Source organism: Canis lupus, chromosome 15 (genome assembly GCF_003254725.2).
Source record: "Canis lupus dingo isolate Sandy chromosome 15, ASM325472v2, whole genome shotgun sequence".
Lineage (NCBI taxonomy): Eukaryota > Metazoa > Chordata > Mammalia > Carnivora > Canidae > Canis > Canis lupus.
Window position 1 is genome coordinate 41026500 of NC_064257.1, and position 16938 is coordinate 41043437.

At 35.1% G+C, this 16938-nt stretch overlaps 1 protein-coding gene across 7 annotated transcripts in view; it reads left to right on the top strand.

Moving 5' to 3' along the window:
- LOC112654403 (PARP1 binding protein) overlaps positions 1-16938 on the top strand; it is a 67029-nt gene that overhangs the window by 33479 nt on the left and 16612 nt on the right. For 6 of the 7 annotated variants that reach the window (XR_007402320.1, XM_035699191.2, XM_049094166.1 and 3 more), the window contains 3 exons: positions 2074-2228; positions 13543-13726; positions 15298-15476. Coding sequence is in view for 6 of the 7 variants with exons in the window: in XM_035699191.2 (XP_035555084.1) it covers positions 2074-2228; positions 13543-13726; positions 15298-15476 (518 nt within the window). In the remaining variant the exon portion in view is untranslated. Of the gene's footprint in view, positions 1-2073; positions 2229-13542; positions 13727-15297; positions 15477-16938 lie in introns of those variants that run through there. The other variant, XM_049094167.1, reaches the window with a different exon arrangement.

Consider the following 16938-nt stretch of genomic DNA (forward strand, 5'->3'; position numbering starts at 1 on the left):
TTTGTCATTTCTAATGGCTGAATAATATTCCATTGTATACATAAACCACAGGTTCTTTATCCATTCATCTTTCGATGGACACCGAGGCTCCTTCCACAGTTTGGCTATTGTGGACATTGCTGCTAGAAACATCAGGGTGAAGGTGTCCCGGCGTTTCATTCCATGTGTATCTTTGGGGTAAATCCCCGCAGTGCAATTGCTGGGTCATAGGGCAGATCTATTTTTTAACTCTTTGAGGAACCTACACACAGTTTTCCAGAGTGGCTGCACCAGTTCACATTCCCACCAACAGTGCAGGAGGGTTCCCTTTTCTCCGCATCCTCTCCAACATTTGTTGTTTCCTGCCTTGTTAATTTTCCCCATTCTCACTGGTGTGAGGTGGTATCTCATTGTGGTTTTGATTTGTATTCCCCTGATGGCAAGTGATGCAGAGCATTTTCTCATGTGCTTGTTGGCTATGTCTATGTCTTCCTCTGTGAGATTTCTGTTCATGTCTTTTGCCCATTTCACGATTGGATTGTTTGTTTCTTTGGTGTTGAGTTTAAAAAGTTCTTTATAGATCTTGGAAACTAGCCCTTTATCTGATATGTCATTTGCAAATATCTTCTCCCATTCTGTAGGTTGTCTTTGAGTTTTGTTGACTGTATCCTTTGCTGTGCAAAAGCTTTGTATCTTGATGAAGTCCCAGTAGTTCATTTTTGCTTTTGTTTCTTTTGCCTTTGTGGATGTATCTTGCAAGAAGTTACTGTGGCTGAGTTCAAAAAGGGTGTTGCCTGTGTTGTCCTCTAGGATTTGGATGGAATCTTGTCTCACATTAGATCTTTCATCCATTTTGAGTTTATCTTTGTGTATGGTACAAGAGAGTGGTCTAGAATTCTTTTAACTTTGATAAAACAACTTTTAATTTTTTTTTCCATTTATTTATGATAGTCACACAGAGAGAGAGAGAGAGGCAGAGACATAGGCAGAGGGAGAAGCAGGCTCCATGCACCGGGAGCCCGATGTGGGATTCAATCCCGGGTCTCCAGGATCGCGCCCTGGGCCAAAGGCAGGCGCTAAACCGCTGCGCCACCCAGGGATCCCCGATAAAACAACTTTTAGATTGTGAATAGCTGTTCTTCCTTTGTATTTGAAAATCTATGGTATTTTTATTTATTACCATATTATTCAATTTGACAAGTGAGAATTTCTCTGAAGCAGTATTTTCCTACATGTGTTCTACAGAGTTGTATCTCTGTTAAATTCTCCTTTAATAAATATTTCCAAAGACAAAAGTCCCTGTTAAATGCTCCTTGAATAAATGTTTCCAAGGGCAAACAGTTTGGAAAGGATATATGTAATGCATGTTTGTATATCAAAAGCTCTGATATCTGCTTAAATTAACCTTGTTACTTAATCTGTTGTTTCCTGAGTTATTTAACTATGGAACTTTCTTCTAAATTACTGAAATTTTATGGAATTTGTTTTAAGATACACTTTAGAACATTTCATCTTTAATGGAGATGCTCTTAAGTGTAGCTACCATATATGTATTTTTATTTTTGTAAAGGCAAGGCCTTTTGAACTACACATGATCAAATAATCCTAAAATGTGAAAGTTAGATAGGGTTTTGTGATTATTTAGTCTAAATATTTAGTTCATAAATAAAGAAGATAAAGCTTGGAAGAGTTGTATTAATTGCCCAACCTTGAATAAATCAACACAGTTGACACTGAAAAACCCCTTTGTTTCATATAAAAATTCCAGAAATTTCAATCTATAAAAGAATATATTCATACACTAATATTTTATAATTACTGACATACTCTTATGAATATATTCTTATGCTTTTAGCTTGTCACCTAACTTGGCTCCTCAGATTCTACTTGCCTTACCATCACCCTTGCTGGCATGAGTGTTGCATGGCCTCTGTTTCTTTATTATTTGCTTCCAAATCAAAGTGACATGAATCATAAAAAGTGCTACTTTACCTGCATCTCTAGAAATAGTATAAATGTACCCAGCTTCATAAAGTTTTATTTTTAACTTACTAAATCATTAAACATAACTAAATCATTTATTTTAATTCACAGGTGGCCACATCATTTATTAGAACACTAGAGCTTGGAGGGAAGGGATATGCACCATCGCCATCTGATCCTTTAAGGGCACATGTAAAAGGACTGTCTAATTTCATTAACTTCATTGACAAATTAGATGAGATTCTTGGAGAAATACCAAATCCAAGGTAATGACCTTTCATAAATTACAAATGTGTGTTATAAGTATGTCTTTAAAACTTTACTGAATCAGATGTAGATTTGAATATATGAGCTATTGAAATGACCAAGCATCAACAGTAGGGAAAAGAAACAAAATATCCAGATGAGTTAATTATAATCTCATGACCTTCCCCACTAAATTTCTGCCTATCTTTGATTCTAAATTTTTGCCAAAGTCAAGTGGCATGTACTGTTTGTCTTTTTCTGGAAGAAAGATTTTTGAGGACTGGACATGACTGAATAGATAATTTCCTTAAAATTTCTATTTTAGCGCTAAAGGAAACCTATACCAAGAATGACTAAGGGAATTGACAAAGATGATGAAATCTTTATTCTATTTCTTGTTACTTTTCCTGGGTGTAAATCTCTGATTCATCTGGAATTTGTTTTTATATGATACTGGAAGTAAGAGATTCCTTATCAGATAGAGTCCCATTTATAATATATGCATATTGGATGATTAGTAATTTTGGTATTAATTTTTGAGGGGGGCAGAAGTGGGTTGTATATTTCAGCAATATGGTAGATCACTGTCACTTTGGTTGGTATGCTTTGGCAAGTACTAATAAAAACAGCTAGTACTTACTGAACACTTTTTAGGTGTCAGGCTCTTTATGGGGATTATCATTTGATCATTACAATAACCTTACAGTATAGATACTATGTAAGTACCCAGTTTAGAGAGAAAGAAACTGAAACACAGGGACTAAGTAATGTACCTCAGTCACATAATGTTATTAAGTAGCAGAGCTGGTATCTGAACTCAGTTCTGACCTTGGAACCCATTCTCTTAATCACTGCGTCTTATTTCATGAAACTTCTTTTCATTTTAAGATCCTAAGAATTTGTTTTCTGGATTTTCTTCTCAGTTGCATCCTGTCTTTATGGATATCCATTATAACAAAGTAAATTTGGAAGAGAGTTTTGAATATGTTTTATAGGCAGTATCAGTGTCATCTTCTGAACTTTCAAGTAAGGTATTGGCTGGCTAATTCTTCTGAGATAGCCGATAACTTTAAAAAATATACTTTTAGAAAATATACTTTTAGCAAAGCAAATATAAGTATATTTTGTTAAAGTCAAATAATGAAAAAGTCCTTCACAGATTGACTTTAAATTTTTTTGTATTTGTTTTCATTTAGATGAAATTTTTATGCATCTATTTGTTAATTTTTTTTTCCATTCAAGACCTTATTAACTTCTACTCTGGAAGATGGTAATTTGCCACTTACTCACACCTTCCTGGCACCCCCTTGTCTGCCTCCTGTTGCACACACACAACTTCTCTTCTTTCATCTTTCTAATATAGTTATACCACAAATTCAGATTAAATTATACCTCAGAATTTATATTATTACGGATCTTGTAAATACTGCCTATACCTAAGCTTTGTGATGTGCTGTCACTATACTTCCTTTCTTGTACAAATTTTTGTGTTTCTTTCCTAGAGTTAATAATCATCTACTTTTTTCTTTTGCTTTAGTTCCTATATATTTATCATCGATTCTTTATTGAGTTTTTCAACAAAACTATTCATATTCTTATAGTTAGATTATGGATCAGTTCTGGCTTTTGCCCTTTAGGACATTCCTTCTGGAGAGTCCTCTATATTCCTCATTCAGTGTAGACTTTTGCTTGTTAAGCCTGTTCCACAGTGGTAACTAGGAAGCTTCATTACTTTGTGAATTTCTTTGGCTCTGCCTTGTTTTTTGGATCTCAACTTTATTTTTAATTGGTAAATCTCTTATTTTTTAAAATAAAAAACAAAAGACAAAAAAAGAGAAAGCCATATGAGTAAAATATTTTATTTAAATTCGATTTGCCAACACAAACCATAATACCCAGTGCTCATCTCATCATCTCACATGGCTTTCTGAGAAAAAATAGGAAGCCAGTATCTTTATCATTTTCTCACATTTGATTGTTTATGATCTTGTATCATTTCATGTCTAAGATTATTATATTTATTTTTTAAGATTATCTGCTTCCTTGGATAGTCTTTGTTTTATCTAAGTTGAATGTTTTCATTTGTTTTGCCCTCTTTCATGTTAGAGGTATTTCTAAAATGTGTGATGATTCTGAACAGTTCTTTCATCATATTTAAGAATGAGACAATGGAAAGCTGATTAGTAGATCTATACAATGGATTTCATTATAGTATGGTAGCCATTTGGCTCTTTTGTTTGGGATTCTCCAAATGTTGGTAACTACAGATCTTTGCTTTGGGAATTACCCTAGAATGTCCAGAATGACATCCTTCAGTCTCTTTCGAAAAGCTGTTAGCCTAGCTAGTAGCATTCTGGAATTTGAGGTCAGGTGGGGGTTGATGCTGAGTCTCTCTCAGTTCAGTATGTAGACTTTTACTCAGTCACTCTGTCTTCAGTCCCTGTTGCCTTGAGGTCCAGAGCTGATCTGGCTTAGTTTCTCTAGAGTAATCTTGCTTTTTATGCTGAGGGGAGAGAATTGCACTGGCCTGACTGCTCAGCATAGGAGAGGAGATTTAGGTGTCTGAGTGTTTCTGATGTAGACTCTTAACCAATAGAGTCTCTTATTTGCAACCCTATCTTTATTGTAGCCGTCAGTATTGAAATCAATTTCTGAGAATTTCTGGGGTTGCTTCTTACTGGTGTCTCTTTTAGTAGTTGCTTATATTTTAGCTTTTTCTGTTCTGAGTAGTCAGCTACCACATGTCCATCTGCTTTTCATTTTTCCATGCTTTCATTATATGTCTCTGCTGTCATTCGTGATTGTCGTCTCTAACATTCTCTTTCTTTGTGGATTTAAAACACTTGCCTCTTTCTCATTTTTAGTGCAATTTTAGGAGGGAGCAGATAAAAATGCTTATATTCAATCCAATATAGTTTGTTATAATTACATTCCCTTTGGAGGAATTTCTGGTAGGGATAAATTATCTACAGGATAGAAGTACATTTTAGAGGCATTTAGGATGAGAGAATAGACTTAAATTCTTTAATTTATCAGTGAATTATTTTGGATATCTTGTCTTGTCAGAGTAAGAAATTACTCTATGTTCTAGGGAAGACACTGAAGAAGTAGGTATCTAAATAGTGAATATGTTCATATGGGTGTCTAAAGAGTCCACTTGAGCAATCTTTCTTTTCCTTTTTTTTTAATAAATTTATTTTTTATTGGTGTTCAATTTACCAACATACAGAATAACACCCAGTGCTCATCCCTTCAAATGCCCCCCTCAGTGCTCGTCACCCATTCACCCCCACCCCCTGCCCTCCTCCCCTTCCACCACCCCTAGTTCATTTCCCAGAGTTAGGAGTCTTTATGTTCTGTCTCCCTTTCTGATCTTTCTTTTTTTCCCTTTATATCACCTTTATGGTGATTTTGTATATATTAAGTATATATTCATTTCATTTTTTAAAAGTTATTAAAAGCTAAAAACATATATCCTATTTATATAACAATAGAAGGATGTACAGAGGAAAGGACCATTGACCTAGTTCTTGGGAGCAGGGATAAAAGTGTCAGGAATGCTTCCCTGGGTGGTTGTTAAAGTTCAGCTTCATCTTAAAGTATGAACTTGAGGGCAGCCCGGGTGCTTCATCGGTTTAGCACCGCCTTCAGCCCAGGGCATGATCCTGGAGACCTGGGATCGAGTCCCACGTCAGGCTCCCTGCATGGAGCCTACTTCTCCCTCTGTCTGTGTCTCTGTCTCTCTCTCCTCTCTGTTTCTCATGACTAAATAAATAAAATCTTTAAAAAAAAAATTTTAGAAAAAAAAAAAAGTATGAACTTGAAGGAGTCAGGCAAACATGGAGAATGGGTGTGAAATGAAGCCCAGATGAGGGGTAAGGAGGACATTTCCTACAGTGGGGATAATATGGCTAACCTATTGGGACATTGTTTCATTACTTATTCATTTTCTCTTATGATTTCAATGTCTACTAGTACTTTTGCCATAGTCTATAAAAACTGTAAGAAAATAAAACAAACCAATTTCTCTGGTTTTGTCAATTCCTTCTTTCTTTTATAGCTGCGATTCTTGAAAAAAATGCTATTCTTTATTCCATTTCCCAATTTCTAATTGTTTATTTATTTATTTTTTAAATAAATTTATTTTTTATTAGTGTTCAATTTGCCAACATACAGAATAACACCCAGTGCTCATCCCATCAAGTGCCCCCCCCAGTGCCCATCACCCAGTCACCCCCACCCCCCGCCCACCTGCCCTTCCACCACCCCTAGTTCGTTTCCCAGAGTTAGGAGTCTCTCATGTTCTGTCTCCCTCCCTGATATTTCTGACTCATTTTTTCTCCTTTCCCCTTTATTCCCTTTCATTATTTTTTATATTCCCCAAATGAATGAGACCATATAATGTTTGTCCTTCTCCAATTGACTTATTTCACTCAGCATAATACCCTCCAGTTCCATCCACGTCGAAGCAAATGGTGGTTATTTGTCGTTTCTAATGGCTGAGTAATATTCCATTGTATACATAAACCACATCTTCTTTATCCATTCATTTTTCGATGGACACTGAGGCTCCTTCCACAGTTTGGCTATTGTGGACATTGCTGCTAGAAACATCGGGGTGAAGGTGTCTCGGCGTTTCATTGCATCTGTATCTTTGGGGTAAATCCCCAGCAGTGCAATTGCTGGGTCATAGGGCAGATCTATTTTTAACTCTTTGAGGAACCTCCACACAGTTTTCCAGAGTGGCTGCACCATTTCACATTTCCACCAACAGTGCAGGAGGGTTCCCTTTTCTCTGCATCCTCTCCAACATTTGTGGTTTCCTGCCTTGTTAATTTTCCCCATTCTCACTGGTGTGAGGTGGTATCTCATTGTGGTTTTGATTTGTATTCCCCTGATGGCAGGTGATGCAGAGCATTTTCTCATGTGCTTGTTGGCCATGTCTATGTCTTCCTCTGTGAGATTTCTCTTCATGTCTTTTGCCCATTTCACGATTGGATTGTTTGTTTCTTTGGTGTTGAGTTTAATAAGTTCTTTATAGATCTTGGATACTAGCCCTTTATCTGGTATGTCATTTGCAAATATCTTCTCCCATTCTGTAGGTTGTCTTTTAGTTTTGTTGACTGTATCTTTTGCTGTGCAGAAGCTTTGTATCTTGATGAAGTCCCAATAGTTCATTTTTGCTTTTGTTTCTTTTACCTTCGTGGATGTATCTTGCAAGAAGTTACTGTGGCCGAGTTCAAAAAGGGTGTTGCCTGTGTTGTCCTCTAGGATTTGGATGGAATCTTGTCTCACATTAGATCTTTCATCCATCTTGAGTTTATCTTTGTGTATGGTGAAAGAGAGTGGTCTAGTTTCATTCTTCTGCATGTGGATGTCCAGTTTTCCCAGCACCACTTATTGAAGAGACTGTCTTTTTTCCAGTGGATAGTCTTTCCTCCTTTGTCGAATATTAGTTAACCATAAAGTTGAGGGTCCACTTCTGGATTCTCTATTCTGTTCCATTGATCTATGTGTCTGTTTTTGTGCCTGTACCACACTGTCTTGATGACCACAGCTTTGTAGTACAACCTGAAATCTGGCATTGTGATGCCCCCAGTTATGGTTTTCTTTTTTAAAATTCCCCTGGCTATTCGGTGTCTTTTCTGATTCTACAAAAATCTTAAAATAATTTGTTCCAACTCTCTGAAGAAAGTCCGTGGTATTTTGATAGGGATTGCATTAAATGTGTAAATTGCCCTGGGTAACATTGACATTTTCACAATATTAATTCTTCCATTCCATGAGCATGGAATATTTTTCCATCTCTTTGTGTCTTCCTCAATTTTTTTCAGGAGTGTTCTGTAGTTTTTAGGGTATAGATCCTTTTCCTCTTTGGTTAGGTTTATTCCTAGGTATCTTATGCTTTTGGGTGCAATTGTAAATGGGATTGACTCCTTAATTTCTCTTTCTTCAGTCTCATTGTTAGTGTATAGAAATGCCACTCACTTCTGGGCATTGATTTCTAATTGTTTAATATGTATTTCTCCCCAGGCTATAAAGTCTATGAGGGTTTTATTGGTTTTCTGCACTAATATTCCCTAGTCCTAGCACAGTGTCTGGAGGAGTAGACACTCAGTATTTATTTACTTGTCTGTACTTAACTGACTCACGGTAATTCACTTTTCCACTCTATTGAAGCTGTTCTGCAAAAGATCACTTGTGATCTAGTTGGTGTGGACTTTTTTGGTCTCTTTTGAGTCTTCAAATTTGATGGTTTTCTTTCTTAGAACTCTTTTCCCTGTACTTCTGAGATTTCATTCTCTTATTTTCCACGTACTGGGACTGCATATATGCAAATTATTACTCTATATTTCAAACCTCTTTGCTGAATTTCAAAAATATATCTTTAACTATATGTTGTGACCTCAAGGGCAACTAAAACTTAAGATGTTCCAAACTAAATCTTTGTCTTTTCCTGAATACCACTTCTCCTCCTGAAGTGCCCCGTTTGACGAAGCTTGTCTTCCTACAGCTGCCTAACCAGAAATCTGAAATATATCCTAAACTCCTATTTCTCCTTTCTCTTTCCCTTCAGACACCAGGATCCATCAATTCTTCTTAACATTTTTGATATTCTTCTCATCTCTATTCCTACCTTATTTGTTTTTTTTTAATGGAAAATCTGTTTTCAAACTTTTAACCTTTCTTGCCTGAACTTCTTCACTTCTCTCTGAGTTGTTTTTTCTGCCTCCAATTTTGAGTTACCCCATCCTGTTGTCCTTACTGCTGCCAGTGGTCGCTCTAAAACAGCAGGTATTACTCTCGTAATTAAAATCCTTCAATGATTTCATGTTAGGTTCAGGATAAGACTTACAAAAATCTCAATATGATATAGAAATTCTATAGGCTCTAACTCCTGCCTGTGTCTTGTTCTAGCCTCTGTCTCTCAACCTTAAAACTTAAAGATAAAAATGTGTTTAATTCTTATAACTGAGTATAATAGGATAGATGTAGTAGGGAATCACAATAATTGTTGAATCAAAAGGAGGATGGGGAATAGACAGGGAAGAAATGAAAGAAGAACTGAGTCTCACACTTCCCTCTCCACTGCCAACTTTTCATCAGGCCATATTAGCTGTAATTTGGTTGTATTTCTACATTTTGCCAGTAGGTGCCACCATAAAATGCATACTATACTTTCCTGAAAAATCTTAAATTAAGGGTTTCTTGTTACATAAAGTAGTTCTCTGTTGTTCAACTATTTAAGATTATGTATTTCAAGTTTATAATAGCAACTTGAATATTTATTGGACTAAATATAATACATTTATAGAATGTTAAATCTAGTTGAAATTATCCAGTCCAAAATATTGTTACATTTTTTTCTCATTTAAAAATATTCTAGAAGCATTTTTGATATATCTTATGGAGTACTTTTAAGCATACTTAATTTTAATTTTTAAAAATTTATTTAAAGGTTTTATTTATTTACTTGAGAGAGATAGAGAACAAGTGGTGGGGAAGGGCAGGGAGAGAGAGAAGCAGACTCCCTGCTGAGCAGGGAGGGCTCCATCTTATGACCTAGAGATCATGACCTGAGCCAAAGGAAGATGCTTAACCCACTGAGCCATCCAGGCACCCGCATACTTAGTTTTTACAGATATGTTTTAGCAAGTAGTTATCTAATTCTTGAATATGGTAGGGGAAAGCCAACCCATATAGTAAAGATATTCAGTAATTACAGTGAAGTATTACCAATCTGTTTGTATTATTGCTTATTGGTCTGTCTCAGTCACTAGGTATTAATACAAGCCTGTGGATTTGTGTTTTTCTTTTCCCTTTTTCTGCCCTAGGGCCCTAATGTGACACATTTGTTTGTAAAGAACTGCAATTTACCTCTTTTTCACTTAAATTCTTCTATTAATATTTGTCCAGAGTACTCATAATGTATCTTCTGGGTTGCCTTCCTGAATAACTCCTTTTTCCCTTACCCACCCACTCAGACTCCCTCCGTATCTCACTTTCTAACATGATCAGTTGTGACCTCTTAAAGAGAAAATATGTTGTTCATTGTATCCCAGTGCCTAACACAAATGTCCTGGTGTTATTTGAGTTAAAACTTCAGAGATGCCAGTCTCTAGAAGCAAGAGTCTGGATTATGCCACCATGTTGCTGTGCAGATATTTGGCTCTTAGGAGAGAATGTATAACAATGGACTGGTCGTAGCACTGGTGTTTGAGGTATTTTGCCGAGGTCAAAATGTTGAGCTTCATAATATCTGAAACACAAATCTTATAAATTTTTTCCTAATATAACTCAGGGTATTATATCATCTTTAATATTTTAGTGTATTTGTTCTTATAGAAAGAGTGAGAAAAGGAGGGAAAGGTGACTTTAACCTAATACTGTTGAAAGCATTTTTTTTTTGTTCTTGTAATTGACATTAAAACACTCTTTCATATTTTATTATCCTTTTGAATCTTTTCCAAAACTCTTCCATTAGATTACTTCCCAGAGAATGCACATAGTGTGTTGTGTTTTCATTTTGGCTTCATTTCATCCAATTACTTTCTGTGCTTTTGATTGAAAATCAAGGGAAAACACTGAAAAAGAAAGTGCCTATATATATATATATATATATAACAGTTCTTAGAGTTTACTCAGACTTCTGATTACACATTTATGGCAGACTAGGTCCCGGTTGACCCTTCCACTGAAAATTGTTAGTAATGCTGGATAGCATATTTTTAAAATACTTCTTCAATGCATTGATGATTAGGCATATGTAATGAAAATATAAGCCGAAAACTAGGGGAGGGAAGACAGCCGGAGAGGGGAGTCTAGAAGGGAAGTGAGCTTTTATTTTGAGAGTATTTAGCAATTCGGAAGATCTATTCTTACAGCCACTAGAGTCTGAGAGTGCAAAGACAAAGCCCAGGGACTGCCTAAGGTGAGGAGTCTATTGGAACATACCCACTCGACAGGGCTACCCACTCTGAAATGAACTGAGAGTAAGGGCTTTAGCCTGATAAAGGGTTTCTATAAAACCCTACTTAATGGTAAAATGTTTTAGCATCCTTTTTAGGATTTAGGACAAGATAAGAGTTCTTGCTCTTATCATTTCTTTTTTAGTGTACTATCAGATATTCAATTCAGTGTAGTAAGGCAAGGAAAAGAAAAAGGAGATTTAACAGTTAAAAGGAAGAAATAAAAAAAAAGGGAAGAAATAAAGTTCTATTTGATGATAATAGGATTGTAGATGTAGAAAACTCCAGGAATTTAGAGACAAATTATTAATATTAATAATAGTGTTTAACAGTGTTGCTGGACACAAGGTCAATAAACAAGCCATTGGTATTCCTATGCTGTCACCAAATAGAAAACTTAAAAAAAGAAAAAGAGCTTCAAGAATATAAAATACATAAAAAAAAATCTAATAAAGTCATACTAATCCTTCCCCTTCAACTAGTTCAGGTTGAAATTCTCTGATTGCCTTCTTCCACCCAGGGCTTTGTGTCTTGATCAAAGTGCTACCAGAGATTTTTGTCTTCAGGAAAAACCATTTATTCTGCTTGCCTCCCATTTAACAGCTCCCAACTTTCCACTCTAGCTCTTGTTTTTTCCTTTTTTGGGGAGAGATTAAGTGGTACTTAGAGATTTCCCCCTGTTCCTGCCAAATTCAGTAAGATATTCCCCCAGAGTATTTATTTAGTCTGCCATAGTGTAAGTGGAAAGTCCATAAGTACTTTTGTATCAAAAATAACAATAATAGTAAAAAATATATATCTTATGTCTTACTATTAAACATTTTTGATTGTTGTGTGTGATAATGGTCATTTACTCAACAAACGTATCATTTCTTCTGTGTGCCAAATATAAACTGGTAGTATAAAGATTAGTAAATATTGTTCCTTTCTCAGGGAGCTCTTTTCTTTTCTCTTTTCGTTTCTTCCTTTATTTTTAAATGAAATGTTTCCCAAGCTTATGTAGTTGTCAGAATCACCTGTAGTACTTTCAAAACAATGCAACTGTTTTGTATCCTTCTAAGCAGTTTGTGATTCAACAGGGTGTGAGCTGGAGTTGATATTTTAAACAAATGCTGAATATGATTCTGATAATCAGGCAAATGTGGGAGACACTAGTCTAATCGACCATTAAGTGTCTCTGCAGTTTTCTTCTCTATCTTGCTTTCTCTATTTGGAACAGCTATTTGAATGTAAACAATCATATTTCCAGTGTTTGTTATGAAACCTGGCTTCTTCCCCAAAACATAAAACCTGGCAATTAGGCAGTCTGGATAAAAACTTTAATTCATAATTTCCTTTATGCTGCCATAAAAGTCACAGAAAAGTTAAATAACATACCCAAGGTAGAAGGCAGAGGTGGGAAGCAGGATGTGGGAGATGGGATCTGTTATTCTGTGCTCAGGCAGCTGCCTTTATAGCCAGGACATACCACCTTCTTCTTCAGCACCATGCCGCCTTTCCAGGGATACCTTTAGGGAGAGAGATCTCCTGACTTAAAAAAAAAAAAAAAAAAAAAAAGTCCTCTCCTAGTGTTGGGCACCTCTAATTTCTTCCTTGTAATAGATCAAACTCCTTCTTCCTATATATTTCTTACATTTTTTTAGGTCAGCCTTCTAGAGCAGGAACTGCAACCTAAATTCATTTCAGGTTCAGGCTTAGTATAAAGAAATAATTGATTTCAGGTTTTTAAAAACACTTGTCTATTGAACATAGTTGGTCCAGTCTTTGGTTTGCTTTAGATCAATATTAACTAGCCTTAACTTCCCCCTTGCACACAATAACAATTCTCTTATCAGAATGCAATGTCCTGTTTCAGGTCAGTCCTCACGACCTCCTTCCTAATCCAGAACACTCTTGTGTTCTTGGACAAGCTGTTTAACCTTTTTGAGACTCAATTTTCTCATCTGTGATTTGAGAATAATAAAACTTACTCAATTGATTTTAAGATTTAAGTAATGTAGGATTCTAGGTATTCACTGAAAGATAGTGTTTCTGTTACCTTGTATCTAAATGTACATATTTTAAGTATATTATGTGTATATGGCTGCACTGCACCTGAAACTGTTATTATATATAACTAAAATATTTCCCTTCAGCTTTCAAATCAGGGAAGAAGTAACTTTGTTGAAATGACTTGCTTTAAGAAAAACCTTAATTTTCTTGCTCATAGTTCTCATTCTTTTCTTAAATGTGTTAGTTTGATTTATAAGATCAAAGTCATATTTTTTTAAAAGTGTTGATTAACTTTGAGAAGTTTATTTTCAAGCTCATACGCATCGTGTCATTTCTAATACTATTATAAAGGTGATCTTATTTCTATCTTCAGCATTGCAGGGGGTCGGATACTCTCAGTGATAAAGATGCAGCTGATTAAAGGCCAGAACAGCAGGGATCCTTTTTGTAAAGCAGTAGAGGAAGTTGCTCAGGATTTGGATTTGAGGATTAAAAATATTATCAATTCTCAACAAGGAGATGTAGCTGTTAGTACTACTGACATCAGTCCTGCCCGGGTAATGAACTTTTTATTTTTCATTATCCTTCTATACAAAACATTGTCACTTCTACTTATTATAGAAATGGTTTACTATTGCTACTTAAGCCAGAAGAATGTTTTTCCTGTGTTATGAGATATTGGAAATTTATGTTTCTCAATAGGATTATCGACTTGAGTAAATCATAACATCTTTGGGCCAAATTCTATTTGTTAAAGTGGGGTTTTGGATAATCTTCAGTATCCCTTGTAGCACTAGAAGTTTATAATTCTTAGTGGATGTTAAAGTGTTTTACAGTGTTTTTCAGTAATTATTCTTATGGGACCATTATTTTGCCATCTATTCAAATATAAAATAAGAGCTGGGTTTCTCTGGTTCTGATCCCTGTATTAGGTACTGTGTAGAACAGCAATAGAAATGGTTTCTATTCAGTTTATTTTTCTTAAGTATAATTATTTCATCTTTATGATCTGTTGGTTTCTATCTCTATTACCAGCCTCCTGCAAAATGAGGAATTTTTCCTATGCTTAGTAATCTTTTAACTATATATCCCAGAATGTTTACCTCTTTCTTGTTTTTTTTTCCTTTTTTTTTTAACATAGGTACTCAATCATTGTACAGTGTTAGTATTACAGGAGAAATTGGCTACCATCTTTCAGCTGTAGAAAAGAATTTGGGAGTATGTGTGATAATCCATTTGTTGCAGTTTAATTACTCAAGAAACAAAAGCCCCCTTCCATAGGTGTGACTGTGATAATCTGTGTATGAAGAAAGACTTTTGCTTATGTTTTATTATTCATCTATCTATCCACAGTCTTTGGGAACCATTTTTAATTGTTTTTCTGTAACAATGCATGTTTTTGGATGTATTTGAAGATGGGACATGGGGGAGATTCTGTGTTGTTGCCCCATGTGTTTTATGTTTGTTAACACTTACTGTGACTAGCACTTTTGTAATGCAGCTGTTGGTTACTCACTTATTTTATTAAGGAGACTATGGGTTCCTTGAAGTGGTGGTGTTTACCTCTGTAGCCTAAACTTCAAACACTGTGCTTAGGACTTGGTATGTGTTTATCAGTGGATTACTGAATGAATGAATGTCAACTCATTTTTTTTAATTTTTGCATTTGAATAGATCTTTACAGCCATCTATTTGGTTTAGTATTCAGATCAACAGAACCCCAACTCTCTTTGGCATAAGAAAGAGAAAATACACAGGGAGGCTAAATCCTGAGGCTAAGGTCACCAAGCTAGCTAGTTACTAAATTTTCTGACTTAAAGCCAGATGTTATTTTGACCAGAACCAATATCTTTCTGTGATGCTATTATGCTATTATTTTCTATATTTTCTATATTCTTTTATGCTTTGGGAAGGTGACAAGATTGATTTTAGTATGACTTGAGGGGGAAATATCACGTGCCTTAAAGCCATTTCCCATGATTGATTTTTTTTTTTTTTTATAACATAAACAATAGGAGACCAGTGGCACAAGAAATGAAAAAGAATGGCTGATCACCCAACTCTGGTGATTGTTAACTTTTTTTTTTTTTGATTGTTAACTTCTACTTAATAGTATTTATTGTTCTAGCCAAAGTCTTATGCCATAAACCATGGGACTGCATACTGTGGCAGAGATACTGTGAAAACTTTACTAGTTCTTTTGGATGAAGAAGCAGCCAGTATGCCTACCAAAAACAAAGCAGAGCTTTTATATGATGATGAAAACACAGTTCATAATAATGGAATTTCTATTCTTACACTTTTTAGGTAAGTAATGTAGAAGTTATATGTATGTGAGTATTTAGTCTATAAAGGGAATTTTTGAAAAAACACCTCTTGGATTAAAAAGAAATATATTATGGTAAGAAACTTAGAAACTAGAGAAAAGTATGACGAGAGAAAACAAGTTAAAAGGAGATTGAACATTTGGATATGAGAAAGTTTTTATAAACATATAGTATTTTATGAGAGTATGGCAAGTATTTTTGTTTTTATTTTTTGGCGCTTGTATTTTGCTTTGGAAATATTTATTTCCTTTGCTGTGTATGTCAAGAACTTTGGTAACTGCTTTCACTCATGTTATCTCAGCCCTTGTACAACATCTTTCAGTGATATCCAAAAAAATTAGATACTTGAGAGACAGAGATTAAGTAATTTGCCTAAGACAGTACAGTTAGCAAGTAGCAAGTGTCTTACCCCAAAACCTAAGGTCTGTCCTCCAAAGATTGTACTGCTGTGCACAAGAACAGGAGATGGGGAATATAAAAAATAATGAAAGGGATTAAAGGGGAAAGGAGAGAAAATCAGTGGGAAATATCAGTGAGGGTGACAGAGCATGAGAGACTCCTAACTCTGGGAAATGAACAAGGGGTGGTAGAAGGGGAGGTGGGCGGGGGGTTGGGGTGACTGGGTGATGGGCACTGAGGGGGGCACTTGACGGGATGAGCACTGGGTGTTATACTATGTGTTGGCAAATCGAACTCCAATTAAAAAAAAAAAAGGAGAGAGCATGTATACCAGACTACATGGGAGTTGACATATGTCGGTTCGTCATCGTATGAAGAAAAATACTTAACTAAATTAATGTGTTGATATTCTGGACAAGACATTGATACACTCCAGTTTTAACAACAACTAGGTCAAACACTGAGTAGGTTGGTATTGTTGTCCATTAATGAATGTTCATTTGTAGAAAAATGTAAAGTTTTAGAACGATTTTAAATTGTATTTAGTACCTTGTGGAGAAACTTTACAAAATCATCCTACTTGTTTGCTCTCTTCTATTTTTCTTTTCTCTTTGAAGAGAAACTTTGCAATGACCTGTCATTGAGTGTTGTCCTCCAATTTATTTTAAATCTTCTTCACCAGCTTTCAGTGATTATTATTTTATATTTCAGTGTGATATAATTTTCCCATGTTCTATCTTAAAAGTGTTCAAATATTTTCGTAACAATGAGAATTTATTCTTTCAATGATTTATGAAAAAAGTGGAAAGAAAATGAACCTTGGTTGTTTTTCTTTTACTTTACTTCTGTTTAACAAAGTTTGCTTTTTAGATAAAAACATAAATGATTAAATTTTCTCTCAGATTCAATTCTACCCTTTTCTTAGAGAAAGTTATTTTGTGTTTATAGAATTTTATTAAACAAAATCAATCCCTACATCCACTTTAAAGAAGTATTTTTCTCAACCATGTGGCCAAACATATTTTAATTGTTTACAGTTACCT